Source organism: Anarrhichthys ocellatus, unplaced genomic scaffold, assembly GCF_004355925.1.
Source record: "Anarrhichthys ocellatus isolate YVR2014 unplaced genomic scaffold, GSC_Weel_1.0 scaffold9, whole genome shotgun sequence".
NCBI classification, from domain to species: Eukaryota; Metazoa; Chordata; class Actinopteri; order Perciformes; family Anarhichadidae; genus Anarrhichthys; species Anarrhichthys ocellatus.
In genome coordinates this window covers 2,472,408-2,487,505 of record NW_022280039.1, presented here as the reverse complement: position 1 = coordinate 2,487,505, position 15,098 = coordinate 2,472,408, and the positions used below count along the sequence as shown (strand labels likewise).

General features: G+C 41.3%; 1 protein-coding gene across 17 annotated transcripts in view; it reads left to right on the top strand.

The window, feature by feature from the left end:
- The window catches only part of trpm3 (transient receptor potential cation channel, subfamily M, member 3), a 135,416-nt gene extending 121,706 nt beyond the window's left edge, over positions 1-13,710 (top strand). For 9 of the 17 annotated variants that reach the window (XM_031849176.1, XM_031849174.1, XM_031849170.1 and 6 more), the window contains 8 exons: positions 150-290; positions 1,559-1,687; positions 2,331-2,582; positions 3,484-3,658; positions 5,880-6,030; positions 6,769-6,962; positions 7,107-7,239; positions 7,553-13,710. In XM_031849176.1, coding sequence (XP_031705036.1) covers positions 150-290; positions 1,559-1,687; positions 2,331-2,582; positions 3,484-3,658; positions 5,880-6,030; positions 6,769-6,962; positions 7,107-7,239; positions 7,553-9,167 — 2,790 coding nt within the window. In that variant the 3' untranslated portion in view covers positions 9,168-13,710. Of the gene's footprint in view, positions 1-149; positions 291-1,558; positions 1,688-2,330; positions 2,583-3,483; positions 3,659-3,745; positions 3,752-4,171; positions 4,295-5,879; positions 6,031-6,768; positions 6,963-7,106; positions 7,240-7,552 lie in introns of all 17 variants that reach the window. The other 8 variants (XM_031849172.1, XM_031849167.1, XM_031849168.1 and 5 more) reach the window with 2 other exon arrangements.
- Positions 13,711-15,098: the final 1,388 nt, after the last annotated feature.

Sequence of the window (15,098 nt, the reverse complement as noted above, 5' to 3'; positions counted from 1 at the left end):
ATACTTTTCTTCATCTCCGTCCTCTTTCTGCATCTTCCCCTGCTCATCCTACTCGGCCTTTCCAATCCATCACACGTCCCTCTTCCCACTCTTTGATTCTTTTTATCCCTTACACCTTTCACTCCTTCCTGCCTCGCTCCATGTGGCAGGCAATGCTGGGTAAGGTAGCCACAGAGACATCCAGAAAGAAGGATGTTGAGGAGGTTCAGAAACGCCACCGCCTCATCCCCTTGGGACGCAAGATATACGAGTTCTACAACGCTCCAATTGTCAAGTTCTGGTTCCATACGGTCAGTGTCAGCTTCTGCAACACCACCTACGTGCTCGGCTTTCTGTTGGCAGTGTCAGTGCTCTCTGTAATTCTGCAACGGCATCAATTCCTGGTTCCCTGCTTTTAGCTTCTCCTGCCACAGTGCCTGTATTTTCATTATCCTCCTCTTCCACCCTGTCATCACACAGCTTTACTGGGGTGAGAAGGTTTAGTGTGAGAGAGGTGGAAGCAACACAGTGAGAAAAGTATAGGCCAGTGAAAGGGATTGAAGATCAAACAAGAAGGTTTTGTATTAACAGTGTAAAGACACACAGAAATCTCTTGAGTCATGGCATATTGTCTTTGAATTAAGTTTTACGATAAGTAAATATTATTTAATTTGAAGTTGAGATTTAGAGGGTTTGCGTGGTTGTCGTAACATCTTTCTGTACAACACTGTTTATCTGGATTCTGTAAGATGTCTTTGAAGTCTGTGTAAAGCTTGTGTCTTGTACAGTATCTGCCCGTGAGCGCATGTGTAATGTTTGATGTAAGCTGATCTTTTGTCTCTCATACTCCGTCTTGGGCTCCTTCAATTTGCTCGCCCAGTGAAAACGTCTTATATCACCAGCAAGGATTTCACTGTTTATTTATACTGAGAAAATATTTTGGCTGCCTTTTTGTTTCATCCCATTTTCTCTTCCGTGTCTATTTACTCCCCTCCTCTCCCCCATTTAAATGATCTCGGAGGATACTAGATCACCAGTCGCTGAATCAAAAATGTCAAATATCTGATTGAAATCCAGTAACGTCAGGACCTTTGAATGAGGAAAACATATAAAATGGATTTTGAATACATTTATGTCAGGTTGTCCAGGTCTGCTTTTTTTAGATGGTTTGGTTTTGAATTGTGATCAGAATGTTTTTGATGATAAGCCACAGTGCGCAAATAAGTGCAGGACAAATGAAAAGTGAACAGCTGACATGGATTTAAATAGATACAGCCACAGGAGACACATAATGGACATTTTCAGGCCAGGTTTGGAGGTATAGCAATCAGGCGTCTTGACATCAAATCTCTATCATCACATCTGAAAATAACGCATTAAAGAGAGGTATAATGAGGGTCAATCATTTAATAAATAACCATTTAATGTCAGCAGTTGCACACAAAAGCCATTCAAGTCAGTTTATTTCTCTGAACTTTATTGATGTACAGTTTGCCATTGTGGGAAAAGCCAGAAACACCAGCGCATAGCCATGAATGTGTCCCTGCTGATTTCCCTCTGCTGTGTTGTTTTTACATAGTTGGCCTACGTGGGCTACCTGATGTTGTTCAACTACATTGTCCTGGTAAAGATGGACCTGTGGCCCTGTCCTCAAGAGTGGATCGTCATCGCTTACATCTTCACCAACGGCATTGAGAAAATGAGAGAGGTACAACAGATCCTGTGCACCAGCATCCATAACACACGAATCAGTTCTTCACCACTAACTACCTAGTGAACTGTAGACACAAAGCTTGTCACCATAATGTCGCCTACGCTTAAATTCAGTGAGTTTTGTGGTGGAGAGACTAAGCATCATGTCCATGCCATCAAACAGCTCATGATTAATAGGGAAAACTGTGTTGCAACCATTGAAGAGGAAGCAAAAGAAAGAGTCACGGGGAGAGAGAAGGAAGGGGGGTCGAAATGAAGGCAAGACACACAGATGGGAAACCCCCCCCCAAAAAAACAGTAAATAGAAAATACAGGTATGTGGCCATATGGGACCAGTTCAGCCTCACTCTGTGGCTGTGTGTGTACTGTAAGTGTATCAAATGCATTAATCATTATGGCACATCATTCTCAGCTGCACGACAATGCCTCCTCAGACATCTGCTAGATGCCCTGATAGGTGAACTTATACTGCCCTCCTATGGTGGACATGATGTATTGTATTTCTATGCTTCTATTTCAATCACTTTTGGGGCTCACTTCAATTTCTGGTTTATGAACACACCTTTCATCGTTCCTGTATGCGAGCATCCTCATCTTGCTCTCGTTTCTCAAACAATTTCCCTCCAACCCTCTCCCAGATCCTGATGTCAGAGCCGGGGAAGTTGTTACAGAAGGTGAAGGTGTGGCTTCAGGAGTACTGGAACATCACAGACCTCATGGCCATTCTCATATTCTCCATCGGCATGGTTCTGCGTCTCCAGGAGCCGCCGCTTATGAGCTACGGGCGGGTCATCTATTGCGTCAACATCATCTATTGGTACATCCGGCTGCTGGACATCTTTGGGGTCAACAAGTACCTGGGTCCCTATGTGATGATGATTGGCAAGATGGTGAGAGGAGGCAGGGGTGGCGTATTGTGTGTGTGTGTGTGTGTGTGTGTGTGTGTGTGTGTGTCTGTCTGTCTGTCTTTTCTATCTCCAGCATTTCTCATTTCTCCTTTCCCCATTATGTGTTCTTCATTTATGTCAGATTTTTCTACTTTCTGACCACTACTCTGCATGATCCATACTAATTATAAGAGTTCACTGAGTCCCATGATTGCAAGGGTTTAATTTGTATGTGGTGTACAGGCTTGGTCCTAATAGAGCTTATGTGCCTCTAAACCTCATTGTCTGATCTCAAAGAGCACAAGATCAGAGCCTCTGATGCAAACATGAGGACAAAACTAGAGTAGGGATCAAAGGCTCAAATGTGTCTGATGATCAACTGTGTTTGACATTGGCTGTGCGCTACAGAACACAAATGCCTTTTTGATATGAAAATCAGCTAAAGATGAGGGGGTTGGGCTGGGGTGGACGGTTAATGGAGGTGGGTGGTTTTGGATTCAATGACTTAGTCGGGTATTTGGCATATGTGATACGCAGTACCAAAAACAGATTTGAAATAGGGCAGTTCAGAGGACAATGTAAATGTAAATGTAAAATGAAATACCGCCATACTTTTCAAAGTCTGAAGTATCACAATGCTGTTATTCTGCCAAATTCGTGTGCACCTCGTGATTTGAATAAAGTGATAATTTGGCCTGCAAGTGTGACTATTTATTAGATGTGTATCAGCTTTTTGAAAGACAATGCATATCACATTTAATCCAAAAATATATTACGGATAATGTAACAGAGGCTAGTGGACTGCTCTCTTCACTTTGCTCCCCATGTGTTTCTCTTCTTAAACCACTCACTCTTTCCCTTCTCTCTTTGACGGTCCTCCTCTACCCCCCCCTCCCTCTGTCAGATGATCGACATGATGTATTTTGTGATCATCATGTTGGTGGTGCTGATGAGTTTTGGGGTGGCGCGTCAGGCCATCCTCAACCCTAATGAAGACCCATCCTGGATGCTAGCTAGGAACATCTTCTTCATGCCTTACTGGATGATCTACGGAGAGGTGTTTGCCGACCAGATTGACCGTAAGTTTAGGGCCAGAGTGTCAGAGCTTTTCAATAAACTTCACTTTTGTTAATTCAGGGGAAAATAGCTGCTGACTCTGAAGAGAGATGTAAGCAATGTGACCAAATACACACCATCGTTAGCATATTACCAGAAGTTTTCCTTTTATAACACATATTAAAATACTGTACTACAAGACAAATAACATCACATTCGGAACTGGGAAATACTTGACATATTTACACCATATCGGCGGAATTGTTTTGTCAAGTTGCTGAACTTCTTACATGAGGGCATCACTTTTTATTGTGTTTGGCCTGATCGTTTTTGTCTCTACATTATTTTATATCATGTAGACAAAGTGACATTTGACTCAATAAAGTGTCTGTGAGAAGATGTCTTGAGAGTGAGAGTGCGTTTGCGTGCTGTTCTGTTGTCTTTTTGTACGGTTGTATATATGATGGTGTGTACAGAATGTGAGGAGTGGCCCAAAGAGAAGAGATCTGAAATAATGTTTTCATTCTTTGTTTCAGATAGTAGGAAGTTAAGGCAAAGGGTGAATGACAAACTCTGGCTGGCCGACAATTACTTACGAACTTACGGAACCTGGCGTAGTAGTGCTCCATCCCACAATGCCCAATGCAGTCAAACCCCCAGTAAATCAATAGATATAAACCTCAATTTAATCACATCTACCTAACCCACCTCTCCTTCATCATCCTCACGTTACCACCATGTCATGCCCACTCCTACCACTAGAGGCCACTTGAGACAAAAGTGTGCATGCGGCTCCACATGCTCTGAGGTTAAAGTTGCCCTCATGTGTTTGGTATCTTGGGTCAGCTACTAAATCTAAACAGCATATTATTTAAATACCAGAAGCTTGTTTAAGAAAATTTAAAGTGTATGAATGAGGCTGCCTTTCCTCTCCAAATCTTGGATTGACTAACTAGTAGCTTGACGTAAGGCTATGCTTTGTAAGCAACTTTACCCTTACTAATTTTGGCACTGGCTGACAAATGGCACTGTTTCGTGGCAATAGCACTTTTCAAATGTGTTCTAATATTTTATACTCTTTGTTTTTGGTCAGTTATTACATCAAGAGGAAAGTATGATATTCCCTTGATCTTTCTTCCACTCATTTTGTTGCCTTGACTTTCAATTAGTTTCATTTGAAGAAGTGACCCTGCCATGTTAACGCCGTCTGTCACATAAACCATATCACCCTCCCCCTTTTTATGCTGGCTCAGCTTCTCACTGGAGAAATTACAACATTGCAAAAATATTTATACTAATATAGGCAACATTTAATAAGAACATTGACATTTACATATGAATACCACACCATGAACATATAAAACACACACACACACACACACATAGACCATAATATATCAATCAGCCACCTTTCATCATCTGTAATCTGTTTTTTCACGTGGTTCAGTTGTCAGAGTTTTTTATCCAAATTTTTGAGGGTGAAAATTTGAATTATAGAAACAAATTACTTCAGTTCTCTGTCTTTGGGCTGCATTGTGTGAAACAATTGAACATCAAGCAATGATGAGCATGACTAGAATGAATCTCAAAGGCAAACAAACCAAGAACAAATGCTGAATGTTCCCCAGATAAGCCACAGCAACTGAACCATCACAGATGGAAAAAACATACTGTGTACCTTAAATACATCGATTCAAAACAATCAACCATTACGGAATGAAGCTATGGCACACATATGTGACAATATATTTTAAACATCTCCTGCATGTTTGAATATATTGGCAACACAACTTGTGATGAGACATGATTAATGCATTGTTTTGGTGTGTATTTTATTTTCAGATGCACATTTTCAAACATTAGCCTCTACCATTATAGTTTCCAGTCCCCTCTATTAGAAGCATAAAGACAAATTATGCTTCTTGTTTTTTTTGCAAAATATTCTGCATTTTATTTGGTATTTTAGGTTTACTTGTCTCTTTGTTTTTTTTATTATTGTCTTGTAAGGTATTGTGCAGTATGTGCTTGAATGTATTATGTTTTCTTTATTTTAATTTGCTAAAGTAAGTTGTTTTTTTTACTATATAATTTGTCTTTAGTTTATGTTGCGTCTCAGCATGTCTTTCTAATTTGTTGTGCATATACAAATTTCTACGGAAATTTTCATGATGGCTTCAAGTCTCTATGTCATAGTTTACCTTGCATTAACTTATGTGTGTGTATTTGTTTTGTGGCGTTGTGCAGCCCCCTGTGGGCAGAACATCACTACAGAGGATGGGGGGGTGGTGGCCCTGCCTCCCTGTAAGACTGGTGCCTGGATTGTCCCAGCCATCATGGCCTGCTACCTGCTGGTGGCCAACATACTGCTCGTCAACCTACTCATAGCTGTGTTCAAGTACGTAAACAATCATTACTTACTTTGGCTGCATGATGATAGAAATAACATTAATGAGACATGGATTTTACTCATAGAAGTATCAAACTAATACTGTTTTAAACAAAATAGACATGGGCGAAGTGTCTTTTAGACTTCATTTGAGTGTGTGTGTGTGTGTGTGTGTGTGTGTGCGTGTGTGCGTGTGTGTGTGTGTGTGTGTGTGTGTGTGCATGTGTGTGTGTGTGAGTGAAATAAAATTGACAGTAATTTGTATTTGAGCTGCTGTTTAACCACAGTCATTTGAGGCTGGTAGCAAATTGTATTAACAGAATGGGATGGTGCTTCGTTTGCAGAGACATTATCATGCTAATGATCTGTTATTGTGCCTCTGAATAATCCATGTTGAAAGAATAATCATCCTTTTCTACACATTTGTCAGGGTAATTACCAAAAAGTGCACAATGGGGAGAAAACAATTGTTAAATTTAAGGTTTAATCTCATTACACATTGGGCAGACATTTATTGTGTTGGCTGTCACATTTTTTTCTATCTCCAAATATTCTCTGTGTCCAAACTTGTCTCTGCAGTCCAGTAGCATGCTAAGTGAAGGAGTCGACCAATCAAGCTGTATACTATCTGTCCTGGTTGTGATCTTTGTTGTGCCACTGATGACTTGATTTAGTTAATTTTAGCTTTCAGTGGATTTGACATTTCTTGGTTGGTGTTGTATTTCTGTGTGTCGTCCATCATCATAGCAATACATTCTTCGAGGTGAAGTCCATCTCCAACCAGGTTTGGAAATTCCAGCGCTACCAGCTCATTATGACCTTCCATGAGCGCCCGGTCCTTCCTCCACCCCTCATCATCTTCAGTCACATAACTATGGTCCTTAAGCATCTGTGTTGTCGCTGGCGCAAGCATGACGATGACGAGAGGGACTATGGACTGAGTGAGTGGCAATAAACATTAGCAATAAACATTTAGCGCTGCAACACTGGCAACTATATATATTTTTGATTGAACTTTAGATATTATTATACTGTGATAAAAAAAATGATATGATACTGAAGCATTATCACTTCCTCATCCACAGAACTTTTCATCACAGAGGATGAGCTGAAGAAAGTCCACGACTTTGAGGAGCAGTGCATAGAAGAGTACTTCAGAGAGAAAGATGACCGATTTCACTCCTCTAACGATGAGAGGATCAGAGTCACTTCTGAAAGGTCGGACACATGGCTGCACAGAAAACCTCTCTCTGCATTCTACCTTAAACCTCCAGCCTATGGCAAATTGGTTTACAAATAAGTCCAATGTGCTGTCTGCCAGTTGATAGAGGATGTGAAGAAACTGAAACCTGGCCTACAGATGTTATAGTGCACATTTCAAACAAAAGCAAATATACATCCTGCAATATGCACACAGCACAATGGAACTAAGATACAAAAAAAAATGCTTTTTTCCCCACCATTATCCCTGTTTACTCCGCTCCCTCCAGTGCTTATAACGTCTTATTTTCTTTCTGCTCTACTCCACCAGGGTGGAAAATATGGCAATGCGTCTGGAGGAAGTCAATGAAAGGGAGCACTTCATGAAGGCCTCGCTGCAGACCGTTGACATTCGTTTGGCCCAAATGGAGGAGCTGATTGGACGAATTGCTGTAGCGCTGGAGCGTGTGACAGGCGTTGAGCGTGGGGAGGTCAGCAAAGTACGTTCCAGGACTTCATCTGACTGCACAGACTCTGCGTATATACTCCGCCATGGTGAGTGCCCCGAAGCAGCATACATCCTCCGTCAAAGCAGCTTTAACAGCACAGAAGGGAATACCTACCGTCTGCAGGAGGCGCTGGAGGGAGCAGCTGAGGGCTCCATGTCCCCTCCTTCTCCTACAGGCATGGCTGCACGGACAAGGAGTCACTCATTTTATGTCGGTCGAGGTAGTGAACGTCCAAGTGGAGCTGAACGAGCTGAGAGCTTCTTCAAAGAACGCTCGCTCAGTCTCCATCGAGCCAACAGCTCACAATCAGTGTCCTCAAGTGCCGCCACCAAGGAGTCTAAGCCCCTCCCCCTGGCGACGCTGTCGGTCTCCCAGCAACACCGTCCATCATCATGCATTGATATCTATGTCTCAACTTCTGAGGAGGTAGGGCCTGCGGAGGTCTTTCTGAATCCTCTCCGAATGGTCCCGCCGCTCAACAGAGACTGCTCGCTGCAGTCAGATATCATGGAGACGGTGCTGCCGGGAGGCCGGGACTTCGGCAGCGCTGCCACCAGCGGTATGGGCGATAGGCACTCGGAGGGCGGTTTAGGCAGCAGCGGAACAGCTGGAGCCATGTTTGACGACAGTGCAGCTGCTGATTTGTCCTTGTGCTCGGGCCACCTCTTACCAGACACCACTTTACCTCCTTGGGACATGGATCCATCCCCACCTCCCTCAGCAGGGCTGCTCGAGCGCTCTAAGAGCACCCGCTACCTCTCTACGACAGGCACAGCATTCCTGGATGAGCCCCCTCTGGTTAAGTCACACAGCCTCATGTTCACACCAAGAGGCTCCTACAGTGGACTGGGGGCAGGAGTCCAGGTAAAAGCTGCAGAGTACACCAGCATCACTGACTGCATCGACACACGCTGTGTCTCAGCTCCGTACACTCCTGCAGAACGCTCACACTCCCCCGGAGGATCCACCTCATTCCCTTTTGATAAGCCGTCAGAGATTGCTTCCTCTCATCCAGAGAGAGAGGCAGAGCTTAGCCACACAGAGTCTGATCCAGAGGACCCCGACGACCTGATTCCAGACCCTGATACCCCTCGCCTGGGAGGCCTAGGTGGGCCCAGTGGGGCCCCTCTCTGCTCTCCCTTCTCCAGGCTGGAGCGAGCAAACAGCTGCTCCTCAGATGACTCCCATCCTTCCCTCACGCTGGCCCCTCCGCACCGGAAGAGCCTGTCGGTGAGTGAAAGGATGGAGAGGGGACCGGGTCTGGGGGCAGACATGGGGCCTGGGCCAGGGGGCCGGGGTCTGGCAGGAACCAGAAACCCCTTCCTCAGGAGCAAGTCTAGCGCACGGCCTGACACAGCCAAGACTGACAGCCTCTCAATGAGAAAGCTGGCCACTCCGTCAGCATTCCGCAGCTTTGATAGACAAAACTACACGTGACAAGAACACTGGTCGGCACACTCACACACTGATAGGACCAGGGAGGAAAGCTGAAAGGGCAAAAGTGAAAGCAGGGTGAAGTTGCCCATAGATGCTGATCTGGACCAGATCTACTGTTTTCTCACTTACGTTTTAGGTTAGAAAAGGTGGTAAAAGTGTAATCATAGTCAGTGCTGGAGGGCAACTTTACCCTGGATTAGGTGTCAGGTGGAACAGGATGGAAGATGTAGGCGTCCTCCTGTACACCAGTCAAAAACAAAGAGCTATGAATCTAGAGTAGTTTTTACCTCCTCCTGTAGCTAAGTAACTCTCAGTGGGGTGTTATGGCAATGGAAGGTGTATTTGTACTGTATGTCTTCAACCCACCACCCACCTTTACGTCACGTAGACATCACATCACTGTGTTACATCACATATCAATCACGTAAGTCAGAGAAAGTATACTGTTACTCCTAGCTGCATTATATGGTAGAAACTGTCAAGTGTGAGAAACAAAGAGAGAGGAGAAGAAAAAAGAAAAAACAGCCACCTCAGTTTGTCGCTTTGTCTTGGCACGGAGTCGCAAAACCTTCGCTTTAAATACATCATCCTCTCTTCATACTATCCTAACTCCACTCTGTACGACCCCAGCACAAGCCAACTAGCTAACATTTTTGGCTGCTTCATAAAAGAATCGGTGAAGTGTTTTCAACCATCGAGAACTGTTTCTTCTCTGGGATGCGCTGGAAATGATTGCTGTAACATGGCAACAACTTACCTCTAGATACACAAATACACCTTTCAAATAATCAATATATTTATTTCTTTTTTCAAAAGGTATATCAAATTTGCCTTTCATTGTTTTGCGTTTTGTAGCACAATCTATCAACCAAACTGTTTCTTTTGTCAGTCTAGCTAGAAAAAGAAAGCCGTGTTTGAACACACTCCAGTCAGAAGGTCATGAACCGATCACAAGTCTTCAGGCTGTCAAGTGTCAGCAGTCTATACCTGCAATAAAAACTGGGTTTTATTAGCCATGTGATAAGAGTGAAAAGGTAGAACTATCAGGAAAAAGTGAGAAAGAATGTGACAGGAAGACTGAGATTAGCCGGTGACAGCGTCCAGTGTTTTACAACTGATGTTCGGGGCAGCAACGAGCATATTTACATGTTGACACATACACACACACACACAGTCAGTGAAATCTTACATGACACTAGAACATACACTCTAGTTCAGTCCTGATCCCTGAGAGCTTTAACAAGTGCAATTGCAAAAAAAAAAAAAATGGGGACAAGAGGGCGCTATGAGCCTATTTCAGAAGCAATGCTTGCTGGGTGAACCTTCTTTGCCTGCACCTGACACCAAAAATCCTTACACTCAACAGATCATTGCTCTATTGTAGCCCAGCCCTCCTCCTTCAGGTTTTGACAGTGGCATTATGTTGCAATGGTTTTACATCCACCTACACCTAATGGATCCGTCCTTCATGTTCTCCATATCTGTCATTCATTTGATTTTCTCCTTTATTTTATTGATTGCATTTGAATCCAGACACTGCAAAAGGAGACTGTAATAGAAATCCTGATGATTGAGCCCATTATAAATTGTATACAGGTCAAGAAGAGTTCCTAAAGAAAGAGCTAATTTACGAATTTATCTTTAACAAAAAAAAGAAGCTTGAAATAAGCTGTTAAGTATATGCATTCTAGTTGAAATATAAGAAAGATGTGCATTTTAAGTGACATGGAGGAGGACACATAGGTATATTATTATTAAAAGATGAAAGCCAGATCAGTGTTTTAGAAAGTTCTCATTTTTTTTTATTGTAATGGAAAAAGTCCCGGAGGAGGAAGATGCCCTTCTCTGTTGGCTTTTTAAGAAAAGTGAAATGAATAGAATTCTTACGGATTTTTTTTATGTTTGTTTTATATTTCCTCACTATTACATTTCAGTTTAATCATGTTGAATATATTTTGAGATTGATTCTATTTATTGACATTTTCTTGCTCATTGATGATGATTACAGTAAATGCCTGTTTGAACTACAAAATCAATATTTATATCTTCTCAGTGATATTTTTGTCAAATTTTAAGTATTTTCTAATTAAGCTTTTAAATTTAATAAAAAGATGACCATCGACATGCACTAAATGCTGATGTATTATATTATTTATTAAATATCGAATTGTCAGATATACTGTAAATCTAAATCATATTTAAATTGTTTAAAGTAGTTTTATTGTATGTTTTATCAAGCAGCTTTTCTAATGTAAAGTTGACATGGCAATACACAGTTGCCAGTATACCAAACGTAGGGTGCCTTTTGGGCATGGATGGACTATGTGGGGACTGAAGTGAATCAGAAATCTAATCTAGCCCCTAATATCTGTGATTATTTTGGCTTTTAAATCCACTCGTAGACCTTTGTTGCTCTCTTTAAACACATCTGATGTACAGATTGGGGGGAATGTTGATATTGATAGACTGTACCATTGCTTGTGTGGACGTTTAAATCCACTGAAAAACATAAAAACATATCGTTGAGAATTATAGTTTCATAGCTGAAGAAAAAAGTATATTTGCACATAAATCTGAGACATAAGGGTTTGAATATAGCATGAATTTGTATAATTTGACTTATCTCTGTATTATAACCAAATCTGTTTGATGATCCACACTGTTCATACGCCTACTAATGCTGAACCAAACCCTAAACCTTAAAAGGGGTACTCCAGTGATTTAGCACTGCACCTGCTCACAGTTGGGGGACCTTCTAGAAACGGACGTTTAGTCCGCAGTATGGATCAAGTTTCAAAAACACTTAATCCTACAATTCCCATGGTGCAACTCAAAAGCATCTTTTGACAGACCTTCCGTGACTGTTAAATCATCTCATCTTTCAAACACCTTGCTCCCATTTAATAACACAAGTTGTCTGTGAAATATTTGGTATGTGTCAAGCTTGACTGAACATAACGCCGATGACATCGTCAGAGTTATTTTCTTAGACTTCAGAAAGCTCCCTTTAGAGCTACAAACGACATACACACTGTGTTCATAGGCTGAACGGTAAACCTCCATGACCAGTAAACTGACCTTTATTTGTCAAATTGGTGGAGTGCCCCTTTAACCCAGCAATTACAACACCCACATAAATTACATTCATGTGGGTTGGACAGATCGGGGAGTAACACACTTGAAATACCTATAAGATGGCAAATGGGATGTTGTGGTCCGTCGGTACATACACAGGATAAGATTAGCAATTTCCTCAACAAATACATAGTATGCAGTATGTTTAAGAGGTGAAAGATTGACCCCAAGTCAATGCTCAGGGACAACATTACCCCAGTGATGCAAGGTAGTAAGATTATCATGCTGGAATGAAAGATGGAAACAAAAAGAGAAATAGAGAGATTTGGATTTGTCTGCAGCAGAAAGCTTCTTATATAATCACTGTGCTTTACGTCTTCGGGACATCAATATTTGTTGTGTCTTATGTCTTCAGAAATGGCAATACAACATGAAGGAATGCCTTCATGCTATATCGACTAACTTTGTTCACTCACAGGAGTTTAAGTTCCTAAAAATCCGAACAACTATAGATTTGCATATCGTTAGAGAGGGCTTTGGTCCCTCACAAGCTGAAACAAACCAAACTTTGCCAAACCAAATGGAAACGAGCTGAGTCGCGCTCCACAGACAGTTGTACAGCTCAACTCAGTTATACATGGCTAACGATGAAAACAGACTGCGGCAGACTGAAAAGTGTAGGCCCTCCTATTTGACCTACTGTGATACGGAATCAAAATATTATTTTTAAATGTCTTTGTCCTTGCAGTAAGGAATACGAGACAACATATCCTTTCATGGCACTACTAAACTTGTGTGCACATGGTACTATTATTCGTTTTATGGTATGTTGGCATGGCTGGGAGGTTGATAGGAGGTGTGTGCATGTGTTGGTGTTTGCGTGCTTGTACATTACCTGCGCGTGAACCTGGAGATATAAATGACACCAGTAACAGGGAGGCATCACAACACAACACAACATAGTCTCAGTGTACAGTATTTTTTAAATATTTTGCTATACTGTATCTCATGAGCATATGATGGTAATCAACAGATCTGCTTCCCTCCTATGACTATGATTGGACATTCTTTTACCTTTACATTGGTAAAAGACTGTCCAATCCCTTACCTGTCAACTACATACCAAGGCCTGGTGTTAAGTTAGAAGGTTAATCATTATGACTCGTAAGCTAAAGACAGTTTCACGCACGTTTTTTCTGCAATAATTGCTGATGTGCTTCTACAATTAAAAGGGACTTATCCCCCTACTGGTCACACTTTATTTAATGTCCTTCAAATGCATGCAGTTCTTCCACTCAGAGTGTACAGAGACGACCTGTAAAGATGATCGAAAGAACGATAGAGAGAGAGATTATAATATGAAATCAAAGTAGTGAGTATTTGGATGCAAATACAAATCTGTATTCTTCAATGTGAATAGGATCATGTCTGGCATGCATTGTTAAATAAAAAATTAAATAGATTGGTACTCCGTGTCTTGCCTGTTTTTACTTCACCATGATCTTTAACCACTCAGATGACAACAAGACTGATGCTTATCATGTGTAGGTCAGATGTCTAGTGCAGTCATGTCAGTTTTAGCAGGTTACAGTATTGACAAAAAGACAAGCAGAGCATGTGGTCTGTCATTTTTATGCCTCTGCAGCAGCACCAACTGTGGCCCGAGGCTTTGTGGTTTTTGTGTTGTCGTCCGGTCTGGACGAAATTTCTTCAAATTTGGCACAAATGTCTATCTGGACTCAAGGATGAACTAATCAGAATGTGGTGATCAAAGTTCACTGTGACCTTACAAAACATGTTAGTGGCAATGACTCAGAAATTGATTTGCTAATTATGATAATTTATCTCAGATGTCTAAAAGGATAAAACGATGAAGTGATGACATTTTAGACAGACATGGATGTAAACGCCAACATGAGTGGTTGGCTGAGGCATATATCCGCAAACCAGTAATTGTAGTTTAAAACGTGTCCCTCTGCCATGAGTCACAACCACTGCTTTGAATAAGTCCCATGAGGAAGAAATTCTTAATGTGATGTGTTGTAAAATGTGCAATTTGTATAATTCATATATAACATTTTATCAAAACAATTGTCACTTTTTTATATATATCGTTTAGAAATGATTGTTTATACACATGTTAAAAAAGAAAATTTGAAAGGTTTTGACTTAAATGTCGAGTAGAGTGGACCAAACAGCAAAGATCTCAATCTCAACAATGTCAGGTCAGAAAAATATATTATTTCTAATTGGACTGTAATATTTGTAGCACAGAATAAAATCCACAAATATGTAGTATGATCAACAAATATTTAAATATCCACAAAGGTGTATTTTTTCATTTGTGTAACGTTATATACATACAAATACAGAGCGATTTGAAAATATGCATAATTTACTCTGTAAATACATATTTAAATTATGCATACAAATGTTAAGTGGTTTATAGATAGATAGATATATACTTTATTCATCCCCAGGGGAAAATTTGTAAATACGCATACGCATACGCATACATACATACGCATTTGTGGATCCATTTGTACATGTGAAATTACTTTTGCACATTTGTGGATCGCTTCCTGTATGTTTTGGGTCACGTGACTACCCTCTTTTTTTAACGTAATTTTGTCCAATTTGTAGCCTTACCATAGACTAGGTTTTTTGCAGATGACGTCACACATCGGCGTGCTTCCCAGATGGAGGGCAGGTAACTGAATACAGGTTCAATAGTGCAGCAATGATGCTTATGGTTTACGCTGTTACGGCTGTTCCAACCGAACAGATCGGGGACAAATCAAGGGCTACTTTTGAGTCCCGAAAATAGTTTTACAGAAACGTGAGAAGTTAAAAAAA